This window comes from Mesocricetus auratus, unplaced genomic scaffold (assembly GCF_017639785.1).
Source record: "Mesocricetus auratus isolate SY011 unplaced genomic scaffold, BCM_Maur_2.0 Super-Scaffold_100014, whole genome shotgun sequence".
In the NCBI taxonomy this organism is placed as follows: Eukaryota; Metazoa; Chordata; class Mammalia; order Rodentia; family Cricetidae; genus Mesocricetus; species Mesocricetus auratus.
In genome coordinates, this window is record NW_024429197.1 from 6,618,908 (window position 1) to 6,633,033 (window position 14,126).

At 54.8% G+C, this 14,126-nt stretch overlaps 1 protein-coding gene across 4 annotated transcripts in view; it reads left to right on the forward strand.

The window, feature by feature from the left end:
- The first annotated feature begins 3,096 nt into the window (after positions 1-3,096).
- Positions 3,097-14,126, forward strand: part of Ephb2 (EPH receptor B2) — a 182,375-nt gene continuing 171,345 nt past the window's right edge. For all 4 annotated transcript variants that reach the window (XM_040756334.1, XM_040756335.1, XM_005081014.4 and 1 more), the window contains exon 1: positions 3,097-3,211. In XM_040756334.1, the coding sequence (XP_040612268.1) occupies positions 3,151-3,211 (61 nt within the window). In that variant the 5' untranslated portion in view covers positions 3,097-3,150. The remainder of the gene's footprint in view (positions 3,212-14,126) is intronic.

The window sequence follows — 14,126 nt, forward strand, 5'->3', positions numbered from 1 at the left end:
CCACAGCCCTAACCCGGGCAGTCAGTGCTCTGTCACCCTGCTTCATTGTCTTCCTGGCCCTGATCATTGTCCGCTATTTTGTCCCTATTTGGGACTCCCTGCAGGGTCTTGTCTAACAGGTCCTCAACTGCATTCCTGCCTCCCCCGGGCCTGGCATGCAGGCAATGCCCACCTCATGTTTGTCAATCAAGTGAGAGAGAAAGAGGCACAGACAAGTTAGGCCATCAGAATCTCTCTACAGCTGCAGTAACACGCAGTGGACTAGGCTGAGAGTGCTTGGGCAAGTACCTTTCTCTCTCTAATCCCAGCTTCCCCTTCTAAAAGCTGGTGCTGGGGGCGGGAGACTCGGCTGGTTGAATTATCATGAGCCGACTTGATGGGTGTGAACACTGCTTTGTAAACTGTTAAAGCGTGATTGCAAATGCGAGGAGCTGTTGTCATTAGACAAATGAAGCTTCCAGCCGGCTCTTCCAATGCGGTGAGGGACCCAGGTCTGGATCCAAAGCTCTCCAGCTTTTGCACCTGGAGAGGGGCAGCTTCCCGGCACCCCACCACCACCCCCAGGAAGCACCTACTCTGCTGGGGTTAGAGGTGGTATGCAAATTGAAGACAGCCAAACTGTACTGAGGCCCCAGCAAGAGAACCACTGATCATCTTTCAGGAAGTATCCTAAGCAAATGGGTGTCAGTCAAAGAGAGGCCAATGTTAGTGGAGGCTCCTGGTAGGGTGTTGATGAGGTGGAGCCCTGGGCATGGGTAGAGTTTGGCTAGGACTAAGGCAGGCGGAAGGCAGTTGCCAAAGGCCCTGGCTGGATGACAAAACTCAGCCATTCTATAGGATCCCAAATAGGGAATAAAAACAAAACAAAACAAAAAAACATGTATGGAGAACAGGATGGGAAAGATGAGGGACTTTATGGTCATTGTGATTTTTTTTTAATGTTTAACTAGGTAAAGGTCCAGACTGCTACCTATTTTGATAAGGTTTTCAGTGTTTGTGGGAAGTTGATTAATTGAATAAGCATGTTCTATGGACCTACGGGAGGCCCTGGGGATGGTGGTTGGTATCAGACAGACAGGGTTTGAATCCTAGCTCCAATGTGCTATGTGACCTTGAGCAGACGACTTACCTGGTCCTCAGTCTCATCACCTGAGACGGTCAGTGCATGCCACCAGGGTTGAGACAATGGCAGAGACAGAAGTATGTACACACAAACAGCCCTGAGCCTCATCCCTGCTACCAGGGTCCTCAGAGAAAGCTGTGTCTGGTATTTGTGGTTTGAATCAAAGAAGGGATACAATTGCTAGGGGTGGGTTGATGATGGCAAGGGCCCCAAGGGATACAAAACAAGCAGAGTTGAATCCACCCAGCAGGTAATAGACGCCCGGTAATTATTTCTGGAAATGGGGAGGGGCCACCCGGGATGGAGAGAGGAATAGGTTCAGAGTCCACCAACCCTAAGTCCCTTGGAACGTCTGACAAGCAGAAACAGAGAATATAAGCCAGGGACACCCAGTTCATCTCTACCCCAGGCAGGGGTCTGGAGGCAACAGGGAGTGGAAGGTGCTGGCAGAGGAGAGTGTCTTCCCCATTCTCTTCTACCCTCCCTGGCTCACTTCTGTTTTGCCTCCTTCGCAGCCTTCAAGGCCCACCTTTCGCTGGTGGCCTCCCAGGTTGACGTTCATTCCCAAAGGACTCTCAGAGCTTCAAAGGGTGGCCCACATCTCTAAACCTTGGTTGGTGTCTCAGGACTGTCTACCTGATGGGCCTTGAAGGGAGACATCTCTGGGACATTTTGCTAGTTTGTGGGACGAAGGGACTGGAGAGGGCTGTAGTACTGGATTTTTAACAGCTTGTCCCTCTAGGGGACTCCTCCACCCACTGCAAAGAGCATGGCCAGTGCTGTTGGCTAAGCGTGTTTTCAGGAGCGCGGATCCCAAAGGCCAGGGGCCTTGCCTGGATGGTTCCCGCAGGGTCCCTACAGTCCGTCCTCCACCGGCCTCAGCAAGCCCGCTAATGATGACGGTGATGAAGGCTGTCAGAGCAGGCTGGGCCCGCAGAAATGGAACAAGGGGTTGTGTCCTCCCTGAAGGGACAGCTATGCACAAAACCGAGCAGTCCAGACAGGTCCATTCCACCGAGGGGTGGAGCAGGGGCTGTCGCTAGGCACCCCCCTGGGCCTCCTCCACACCCCTGCGCGCAAACTGCACGGGGAACCAGATCAACAGAGGAGAAATACAATGTGCGGCTGGAAAGGTCCTCGGGGAGGGGCCGGTGGGCTCGCGCAAGACAACAAGGCGAGGAGGGAAGGCCTGGGGTCTGCCTGCCAGGGCCCGCCACCCCTGCCAGAGAGAACCCCGGCCCCGCGGGCGAGCGCCAAGGCCCACTCTCCCAGGCGGAGGCCCCAGCCCAGCCCCAGAGCCTGGGAAAGCCGCCTGTTTTGTTCCCAGCTCCCCCCTTTATTCCCCCCTCATTCATTGCAGTTCAGTCCCTTTCGAAGCTGCAGGGACGCGGGTGGCAGGGCTCAGGCAAGGGGGTGGCACTCCCGGCCCTGACAGGTAGAGCCAATCCCCCTGCTTTGGGCAACCCCTTACTCGCTCCCTGCCCCCCCGCCCCGGGTCCCCTCTTTCTGCTCCTGTCAGCCGCGCCAGACGATCTCGGCTTTGCAGCATTCAATAAAAATTGAGAAACATTTGGGCTGAAATCGCTGCTTTATCTGGAGGAGCCACAGCGCCGGGAGAGACCACTGCTGTGCGGGGGGGAATCCGGGGTCCCGGACGCCCGGGTGCATGGGGTCACGGTGTTCCAGCACGGGTGCTACTCCCTCTAAAGGAATATGAAACACTAAGAGGTCCGTGCCTCGGTCGTGGTACAGCCCATGGGCACGTGGAGAATAGGCGAAAGGTTGGCAGTCCAACCCCGGCTCCCCCCGCGCCCGCGGCTCAGGTGGGCCGTGCCCAGCGCTGGCGGAGCCCGGGTCCCCGTTCTGCCCGGGCTGGATGGCTCATTCTGCTGGCTGCGCGGCGGCGGCGGCTCGTGTGTGTGTGCGCCGCGCCCCGCCGCTCCCCGCCGGCCCCCCAAGCCCGGGGCGCGCGCTCCAGCCCCGGGGTCCCCGCCGCGCCGCGGCCCGAGGCTCCCGGCAGCGCAGCAATGGCCGTGCGCAGGCTGGGGGCTGCGCTGCTACTGCTGCCGCTGCTAGCCGCCGTGGAAGGTGAGCGGGGATGGGGGCGGGGAGCGGCCGCCTCAGCCCGGGGTCGCCCCCTCACTCGGCCCCGCGGTCGCAAAGTTTGCCCGGGGACCGGTGCCGGGCGCAGGTGGCCGCGGGGAGGTGTGGCCGGCGGTCACCGTTGGGGAGAACGCGGGGCCCCGCGGGCGCCCGGGCGAGCGGCGGGCGCTGATTGACTGTGCCAGGAGGAGGCGAAGGGACCATCTTGCTGAGGCTTTGTAGCCAGCCCGGCGAGCGCCGCCCAGGGCCAGGGGCTCTGCCCACTGCGCGCCGGCCACCCGGGTCCTCGCATCCCCGCAGAGCCCGGTGCTGGCCCGGCCTGGCTCGGCACCCAGCTCAGGGGCGCGGGCCCGGCGCGCAGTGGGCGCTGCAAAGTTTGGCAGGGAGCGTTCCGAGGGAGGCACCGCGACCGCGCCAAGGATTGGGGATCCCGGGCCGCGCCCCCTTGAATGCAGCCTGGACGACCCGAAGAGCAAGAGAACCCGCAGAGTGGAGCCAAGCGCTCGTGTCCCCCATCCCCTCGTCCGTGCCCGCCCGGTTGCCCGCGGCGTACAATGGGGTCCCCTCCTCAGCAGGACTGAGCGGGGGATGGGGTGATGGGCATCTCTCTTGCGCATGGGGTCCTCCGGGTACCTCCGCGGGCCACCGCCCCGAGGGCGACAGAGCTCAGCGTGGAGTCAGGAGCCCCGAGAACTCTCCAGCTGCCGTCAGAGCCCCGACCAGATGCTTTGCCATGTGTTGTTGGCCTTGGCCTGGGTCTTCGGGCCTCTTCCCGAGGCCTCGCGCTGTGGTACCACCCGACCCCCCGGGGCCGGGAGTGGCTGCCAGGTGGTCGCAGCTCGCTGGCTCTGGAGGGAAAGTTGTTAGCGGGGGTCTGGGTGTGTCCGCCAGGAATGGCTGGACTGGTAGGACCAAGCATGAATCCTAATAATGGTTCTCACGTGTACTGCGCTTTACAGTTTGCCAATCGCTTCACAGTTTATGAAGTACTTTGCTCTCAGTGGTTTACAGCATGCTGCACGGTTGACAAGGTACTTGAAGCCTTCTTTGCAAAGTGCTTGCCGGTCGACAATCGTGTTGAATCCTTCAAGAGAAGTCTTCCGGGAAGTCAGATGGGTCGAATTTTTTTACTCGTTTTTAACAAATAGAGAAACTGCGGGTTCAGAAAAATCCTGTCTCACCCATAGCCAATGGGTGTTAAAAATAGGTCCCAGTCTGAGGTCTTTGAAACAATTGGCCGGGTTTTCTTGCCCCTAAAGAGGGTGACCCCTTCAAGGAGTGTGCCACCGGGGTTTGAGGAGTGAGGCATAGAGTGTCTTATTCTTGGACAACTTTGGGGTGAAGTGTGAAAAAGCTTTAAGGGGTCCGGGCACAACCACGGTGTGGGACCCCGTGCTATAACTTAGTTTCTCTCTCAGTAATGAGCATTTTAGTGACCACAGTGTGTGTGGGGGGAAGGGGGGGTCTTTGGATGGCAGCCATCCTGTTTGGCACCAAGGCAGCTGTCCTCCGGCTCCTGCAGGATTTGGCGGCTGCCTGTGGTTTCCCAGAGTGGGGTGGCCAGGGCACTGAGGGTGCCACGGGCCCTGGGTGTGGAGGGCAGCCCTGGAGCCCGGTTGCTGGCGGGGAGCTCCCTGGGATTTGGTTGGTGTACCACTTATTATACTGGCTTTGGGGAAATGACTCATGTGCTGGCCCACTATACATTGGGATGTTTACAGTATTATGGGGAGCTTGGCATAAATATTGCTATTTAGGTTGCAGTCAGTGGGGCTGGAGGGGAGGAAAATTGGCCTCTCTTGCACGTTTGAGAAGGCCTGGGTGTGTTTTTAATTACCGTGGGGTAGATGGAAGGGCCACGTCTGTCCAGCTCTGGCAAGTGGGTGGTTAGAATCTGGGGGGCCGTGGCCTGACTGAGCCCTGGCCCTGGACACAAGGCTGGTTGGCGGCTGATGTCCCAAGATGGGATGGCTGCCTGTTTGGGGGCAGGAGTAGGAGGACACTAGAGAATTCAATCCATCATGATCAGCTCATATTGGACTGAGAAATGGTGTGAGGTAGGATGAAGGGGTCTGCGTCTAATTCACTCAGGACCCTGCCTGGGTCAGCTCTCTTCTCTGTAGGGGCCTCAGTTTCCCTAGGTAGGGCCTCTGGCTATTTTCTCAGAACTCCATTATGTATACCCACCATCCCATAATCCTTTCACCAAACCTCCTTGTCTTCATCCATCACTTAAGGGGGGTCACAGTGGCTCTCACTTGTGTGAGCGTAAGGATCACACTGAATAGTGGAAATAATTCCACTGCAAGAATTAGGTATGGCCTTTGTGCTGGGAGGGTGGGATGAGTGGTGGGCGGTGCTGCACATCCGGGGAACACTTGCCCCATCTGTGGGACAATGTGGAGGCCAGAGGCCAGGGAGGAGGACAGCTCTTGTCTCTGGCATCCAGAGCCATGAGGCTACTTCTACCTGCCTTCCTTTCTCTTCCTGCTGCTCTATCTACCACCCAGCCCATGGCAAGGCTGGCCTGAGCATTACAGCCTCAGAATTCCCAGCTCCAGCCTGTGGAATGCTCCAGAGGAGAGGGGGTGTTCAAGAGGAGATGGGGTGCATTTGATGTGTGCACACTGTGTGTGCTGGAGAGCCTAGTGTCTCCCCCAAACCACAAGACCCCTCCAGGAGAAGCAAAGTGTTGAACATCTGGAGCCAGGGTGTCACAAGGCAGAGAAACCCCCGGATTCATCTGACGGAGGACGGCGGCCGACTCACTAGAGATGGAATGTAAAGGTTGAGGTCTCCCCCTCACAGCCCTTTCGTTTGCTCTCCAAATATTTATGGTGCTTCCTTTTTGGCTGGGTGGTGCTAGACCCTGGGGCGGGCAGGGAGACAGGGGACAGGCTGACAGAAAATAGTTGGCAAGAGGGAATGTGTGAAGTGTGTCCCTGAGCACTGCCAGGAGGAAGTTGAGGGCCACCTGGGGGTGCAGTTTGGGCTGGAAAAAGGTTATTTCGTCTTTTACGGCTCGATGCTGTGTTTCATTTTCTCACTCCCCACTCTCCCGGCAGTGAACTTTCTTAGCCACCTGGCGTTTTTTACAGATTGGTCTCTTCAGAGTTGAGGCGGTTGACTTTGGGACTATGAGGATGAGGAAAATGTTGCCTGGCAAACCAACAGCATATGGAAAGGCCCGGGGGCCAGATGATCTGGCATTTCCTTGGGTGTGACCTAGGGGAGTGTGCCTCAGGGCACCGGTGTGAGGTGACACAGAGAAGGGGGAACAGGCAGGTGCAGAAAGGCTGGAGGAGACGACTAAGGGGGTGTGGATTGGAAGAGGAGGGAGGTGGGGAGCCATTGGAGGGTCTTGAGCTGTTTACTGAGGGACCTGATCAGATTTGTGTTTGGGAAGACAGATAGATGACTTCAGTCATTTGGGATGTTGAGAATAATCCAGATTTGGGTTATTCTCAACACTAGCCAGTGCTCTGGACTGAGTTCCCTAGAGACAAGGACGTCCTGGACCTTTTGCACACTCATAGTTAGGGTACATAGAACTGCTCAAATGCCACTTTCCCTGAGGCCTTCTCTCACAGTATCACCCCAAACAGATGCCAGTTTTGCTACTTTGTATCCTACCCTCTTGTTTTGGCTTCCTAACACCTATATTTCCTTGTTTCATGTTGCCTTGTGCTCTGGGCCTCGCGAACCCCAGGAGGAAGCGATTCAAGCTGCCTTTTTGGCTGTGTTACCCCAGTGTGGAGAGCACTTGCTCTGCTACCCAGATCATTCAGTGACAAGTGTGCAGTCAGCTAAGGTGCATCCAGTGGACAGAGTGGCAAGCATCAGAGAAGGAAAGGACCTGGGTAACTAAGGAAACCTTCCCGGAGAGGGAGAGTCTGAGGGTAGTCCCGATAGGGAGGCAAGGAAGTGTTTGAGGGTGAGGGACAGACAATTCAGCCAAAGGGCCACATGGACCCTTTCTGATGAAGGCTGGGAGCCCAGTTCTGTCTTCTGGGACTTCATCTGCCTGGAGCTCTGGAGAATGTGGGATAAATTTGCAGTTGTTTCCTATGTATGTTTGTTTTTTCTGTTTCTCAGAGGTAGTCTTAGTGTATGTCTTAGTCAGTGAAAGCAGGGCTTTTCCTTAAAACCCAGCACTGGAGAACTCTAATCAGATGGGCCTGCTCTGTCATCCACCCACTCAGCCATCCTCCAACCATCCACTCCTTTATCCCTCCATGTCTCCACCCATCTGTCCATTCATTCATTCATTCATTCATTCATTCATCTGTCCATCCACCCATCCACCCATCCATCCATCCATCCATCCATCCATCCATCCATCCATCTTCAGGGACATGTTACGGATGGAGCAAAGGCTAGCTTCAGTAGAGAACATAGCCTTCTGACTTCATAAATGGTGTGGGTGAAGACCCTGTCTTCTTGGAGCAATGAATATGGGTTCAAATGCGAATATTGCATGCTATGTGGATTATTGGGAAAAGGTGATCACACTCTCTTCATCTCCTATGATTCCCTTGCCAGACACTCAGCATAGAGATAAAGAAAGGGCCCAGGGCTCCTTGCCTCGCCTCGCCTGTAGGTGTAGTGCCCGATGACTGGGCACGGACATGCCTGCCTACTTGACCTTGTGATTGTTTGGGTGTCAGGCCTCTTTTCTGATTTCATTACACAGATGCCTTGCTCCCTAGCCCTGGGACAGCACTGTACATGTGAATAGACTCAGACTCCCCGTCTAGGACCTTGTGGGGAAGCCCCCTGGGTCTCAGACTATCCCCAGCTCTGCACTCTGGTCACGCTAAGCTGGTCCCTGACTAGGGAAGCACCTCAGCTGTCAGAGGTTTCTTACCTCTGGAATCCCTTTCATCCGTCAGTGCCTCTTACAGGTTGTCCTTGCTATCTCTGACCCCTTCACTGAAGTGTCCTGGTAGAGACACATTCTCTGGGTGCTCATGCTGGCCTCAAACTGGCTCTGTAGCCAAGGAAGACCTGGAACTCCCGATCCTCCTGCCTCTGCCTCCCAGTTGCTGGGGTTACAGCTATGCACCATCACTCCTGCTTTATGGAGTGCTGGGGGTCGAATCCAGGGCCCCTTGCATGCTAGGCGAGGATGTTCACTATGAACCAAGACACTTCCAGGCATCTTTAAGGACTGTCAGCCCAGACTCTCCTCCCATCCTCTCTGTCTGTTTTTGTTCATCTGTGAGCTTTGGTGGAGCAAGATCCTTGCACATAGAAAGGGTGGGTGTAAGGTGGAGGGTGACAGAAGCCTGGCCGGAGGAACCCTGGCTCCTGTTGGGGCTGAAGCGTGGAGATCAGGTTGGAGTTCCTGGCCGAGGCAGACCAGATCTGTGTGCTGGCCTCAGCTGGCAATGTGGTGGGTGGGGAGCGAGGTGGGGTAATCTCCATTTTAAACATCCTTCTGGTCTATCTGTCATGGAGTAACACTTGTCCCCAGTGATCTGAGATGCAACCCAGGACTTCTGAGAGAGAAGTTCCGCCAGGCAGAATCTGGGAAAGGCCAGGCTGAAATGATGTCCAACAGAGCCTGTGCCCACCTCCCAGAACCTCCTGGTGGCTGCTGACTGGGAGGCGGGGCAGGAGGAGAGTGGGAGGGAGGAATGTTTGTACAGCTCCAAGGGGTGGGGTGGCCGTTGGTGCAGCACCTGGTAGCTTCCTGATTGGCATCAGTGAAGCAGGCCTGATAAGGCCTTGAAAGCGGTTTAGGGCCTTTTAAAGCAGCTGCCTTCCGGAAGGTGGGGGAGGGGAACTCCTGTGTTACCTCGGGCTTGCTGAGGCCACTGAAGCCTGGGCTGCATTAGGTGAGCATCCCAGAGTCACCTGCCTCACCCTCCCACCCGCCCCTGTATGCCCTGGAAGTGGGTACGCCCTCTGAAGAGAAACACCCTTCCTACTCTGTGGCCTTAAGCCAGTGCCACACTCCGAGCCTCAGTTTCCTTATTTGTAAGCCGCAGACAGGGCCTGCTGGAGGCACTGTGATGAAGTGGGAGCTGGTGTACAGGCCTGTACCAGCAGAGCAACCCGATACTCAGCCATGCCCAGCTTCATTGGGTGGCGTAAGTGAGGTTTGAGCACTCTCTCCCCTTGGGGACCAAGTCCTGGCTCCTTTCCCTGCTGTCCTGTAAGCAGTATATGTCCATTCATGCACGCGCACACGGAAAAGTATATAGGGAGTTCCACCTTCCTGTGTGTCTTTGGGCTTGTTTCTTACCCTCTCTGAGTTCTAGTTCCATATTCTGTCATGTGGGAATAACGTCCTTAGCTCTCGAGGTGTTTGTGGGAACCGATCCCTTCCCTAGAAGAAGGTGAGCTCAGTGAATAAACATCAGAGAGCTGCAGTTGCTGAATCCTAGTCAGAAACTGGGTTCAGAGCAGGGGAAGGTGGGGATTGTTTTACTAGGTCCTCTGTCCCCTCCTCTCCCCTCACCTGCAGGGGGACAGCAGACATGTAAGACCTGTGTGTTGTAGAACCTGGGTTTAACTGACCCTTGCTGGAGAGTAAGAGACCCCTCAGCCTGTCTTGGAGGGTTTCCCTCAAAGGCCTTGCTCTACTTTAACACCACCCCCATTTCCTCAAAGGCCTTGACCCAGTTAACACCCTCAGAACCCCCAGGTTCTCCATGGTCACACTCTGCTTTTGGCTCAGTGCCTCCCTGGTTTGCCCTTCCTGCCACGCAGGTGACGATGGCTGTGATTCTCTGCAGGCACTGCCGCGCCTGTCTGTGTGTCCCACAGGCCCATGGTGGCCATGTGGTCACATCCATTCTGTAGATGAAGTAGAGGAAACCCACATACTGACTGTCCTGGGGACACCCAGGCAATGGTAAGGCTGGGATTCAAACTGGGTCTGGGTGGCACTGGGGGGACCTGCTCCTCTCCAGCTGCCTCTGCAACTGGGCTTCATGCTCAGAGGTAGACTTGGCTCTGGCAAGGGTCTCCGAGGCAGCTATCCAGCGTCCGGCTCCATCAGCATCCTGAGATAATGCAGGCAGGAGTGTTCTGGAACTCACAAACCTGCCATAAAAACGCAATCTCTGTCATAATGGTCAGAATGATGTTGTTGTAAGTTAGACAGATCGGGTGTTAACTCTGGATAGTGGGGGTGCCTCCACCAGGAGCGGGGACTGTAGAACTGTCATGAGAAGGCTGCTGATAGGTCTGGAGGGTCAGGAGCCCCGTGAATGCTGTGGCCACCCTCCAAGGGGACAGGAGCCAGCGGATCCGCTTCAAAGACAGGGAAACTGAGGCCTGAGAGAAAAATGTGACCCATCCAAAGTCAGTGGCTTGCTGTAACTGAGACCTCTCCACAGAGCCCAGAAGTCACCATTCCCACTGAGTGCTTAGCCAACATAAAGAAGGATAGTGTTATAGAATAACTCATGCTCCTGGCTTCTCTGAAAGCCAGTCTAGCTTCCCAGGCCCACATCGCCATGGTCAGCTGGAGCCAAATAACAGCCGCCTCCTCAGATTCTCCAAGTACTGGGTGACTCACCACCACCCTGCGGCACATGTTGGTGTTGCCCTCCAGGCTCTGCAGGTTCAAGTTGGACCCTGGAATCTGGCCCAGACTCTGGGGATTGCTCAGGGGTCTCCTGAGCCTTGGCCACCTCTTCTATGACCTGGGCCATGCTCCTTCAGCTCTTAGGTTCAGGGTCAGGTGCTGGACCCCAGTCAGGGGAGAACACTACAGAAAGTACATCTGTGGTATGCTGCTGGGTAACAAGCAGCCCCCTGATCCTAGCTCAGAGAGGAGTTATTTAACTTTTGCTCCAGCAGGTTGATGGCGTTGGGAGATATTTGTTCTGTTCCACACAGTATCAGCCAGGATCCTTGTGGAAAAGGGGGCTCGGGCAGTGAGATGCCCTGGGGACAGCTGGAGGGCTGGACCCCCTCACTCCTCAGTGTTTCTCACCCGTCATTGGTTTATAGTAAGCACCCCAGAGGGCAAAGCAGAACCCCAGACTTCTCCTTTCTCTCTTACTCTGCTATGCTGAGGATGTATCAAGGCTTTGAGCATGTTAGGCCAGTGTTTTACTGTCTCACTTTGTAGCCTAGGCTAGCTCCAAATTTGTGGCAATCCTCCTGCCTTAGCCTCCCAAATGCTGAGAGTACAAGCATACTTCACCATCCCTGGCTTCCGTGTAGGACTTCTTGAACAGTAGCAACTGGTATCATAAACATTTTCACCCTCTGGCATTTTACCAGTTTGCACCAGTCCCAAAGCCAGCTCAGGGTCATCTCAGGCTCCTTCATCAAGACTCCCAGGAAGGGAGGAAACACATGGTCTCATTTTCCAGTCAGGCTTCAAAGAGAGGCCCTTTTCCTGCCAGAGACTTGACACACTGGAGCGACTGTCTCTTCACCAAAGCACACCTTGGAGGAGACACTGAAAGTTCTGGGCTTCCTCTCATCTCACACCATCACCGACACACCTTTCTACATACTCTGGGCTAGCCTGTGCTCTAGATTTTGATCTAGACTTCTATGGGGACAGAGTGGCCTTGGGTTCGTTGGGGCAAGGACAGCTAGGCCACCACCTTTTAGACAGTTTATCCCATACAGTTTATAGCCCAGGGATGAGGGCAATGGGAAGCCAAGAGGCCCATTCCTTGCCTTCTGCTCCCTCCACTCCGCCCCAGTACAGATTTTTCTCTCTGTATCTTTCTAGTGTAATCTGTCCTGAGCAAGCAGGGGCTCTTATCACCTTGCCACCCATGCCCAAGTTAGTTCCTAACACATGTAAAAGCAGGGAACCTCCAAATTAGTGAGGGTAGCCAGGGACAAGCTTATTCAAGACCTTGTGTGAGGTTCAAGGTTAGAGAGAGACCTTCGGCTGGTGACATGGGATGTGAAGGTAGGGTCCTGGGATAGGTAGCTTTACTCCCTTGGGCCTCAGTTTCTCTAGGAGTCATAATTCCAGCCAACTGTGATATATGTCAAAAGGCGACTGTATTTTCTTCATTCAACTATAAAAGAATCTGAAGGTGTGACTGTGGCTGTCATTCTTGATGTTGTCATGGGCTAACACATGTGCAGGGAGGCAAGGGAAGGATGGGAAAGGTTTGGATGGGATTCTTCCATTGCTGTGAAATCTACTTTGGAGCGCAGGTTGGCTCCTAGCACAGGGAGAATGGGTACTTGTGATGTGGGTGGGTAGAGATACCTCTCTGGCATCACCTGCAGAGATACAGTGGAGGATGGTCCCAGGCAATGCATTAGTGGGATTTTATGTGTTAAACCAGTGGTTCTCAATCTTCCTAATGCTGCGACCCCTTAATACAGTTCCTCATATGATGGTGACTCCCAGCCATAAAATTATTTTTATTGCTACTTCATAACTGTAATTTTGCTATTGTTATAAATCATAATGTAAATATCTGATATGCAGAATATCTGATATGTGACCCTTACGAAAGGGTCATTCGACTCCCAAAGCGGTCGAGACCCGCTGTGTTAAACTTCTGACAGACAAGAAATACAGCCCCTATCTGCTGCCTAAATGGGAGATCAAGTTCAAAGTCAGACAGATAATAAATCACAAGGATCTTGGTTAGAGAACCCCCCCCCACAGACCCAGGAGCTGGCCTGGCTTGTGATCATGTGTGCTGTTCATGTTAGAAGGATAGTGGTGTCCCATAGAGGGCACCTTTCTAAGGGCACCATCCCCCACCCCCACTTTTTTCTGCAGGAGGTGGTGCTCAGTCTTGCAAAAGCTTATGATCTGCAAAGTTTGTGTGTTTATGGGGAAGCTATCATACCTAACCATGCGCACAGGCTAAGAGTATACAAACTCCAGCAGGGGTTCTGATACCACTGTGCCTGATTCTAGGGTCTTCATGTTTGCACAACCAGCACTGTACTGACTGAGCTGTCTTCCTGGCACCTTGAGGATGAGACTCCTCAGAGATTCCCAAAGCACAGGCAGGTGAAGTGTGAGGCAGCCCTTGGAGACGATGCTTGCTAAGATCCGGTAGAAGGCCCATGAATTTACTATGTAGCTGGGCTGCAGGAAGGAGTCCTGGGTGAGCCCAAGAGCAGAAGCTGCCAAACACAGGGGCGGGGTGCAAGCTGCCTGGCCCCAGCAGGGAGAGTGTGAGGTCAACATTCCCATTATGGCGACGACATATGTCCACAGCACCAACTTGCCACTTGGCCCAAGTCCATGGGAAGCCGGAAGGACAAAAAGCATCTGAGACATGTAAGTGGGGAGAAAGAGGCTTAGAGCACAGTGGGGCTCGACCCTCCTGAATGGGCCTTCTCTGCCTCTCCCAGGAGGCAGGGCCTGGGAACAGCTCGGCCAGAGCCCAAGGGGCCCTTTTGGAACCCACAAAAAGCTGGGGCCCAGGGAGTCTGCTCAAGTCAGGTCCCCGGTTGTGACATCCTCTTGCTTGTGCCCATCAACATCAGCTGTCACTACTCACAGCCTCAGATGGCAGCTCCTGTGGTTCCAGGAAAGCAGTGGGAAGGCCTTCTGAGCAGCTGAGGCACCCCCAGCACTTGGGATCTCTTCAGACCAGTCCCTTTTGGAGCTGGAAGGGTGACGAGACAAGACCCCTGGCTGGGTCTAGGGGAGACAGGAGGTGCAGGCAAGAGCCTGCTCTTTGAGGGAAAGGCAGAGCAGAATTCCTGTCCTGGATTCTCTATTTGTCAGCCCTGACACTTGTGAGAAACCAGCCCGGAACTAGCCAAAGATGGTTCTGAGTTTCGGATCCCCCTGCTTCCACCTCCCAGGTGCTGGGATTGTTGGTGTGTACGACCACACTTTGTGCAGTGTGGGATATCAAACCCAAGACTTCATGCATGTTAGATACACACCCTGCCCTCTGAGCTACATCCCCAGCTGTTGGCTCAGCCTCTTGAG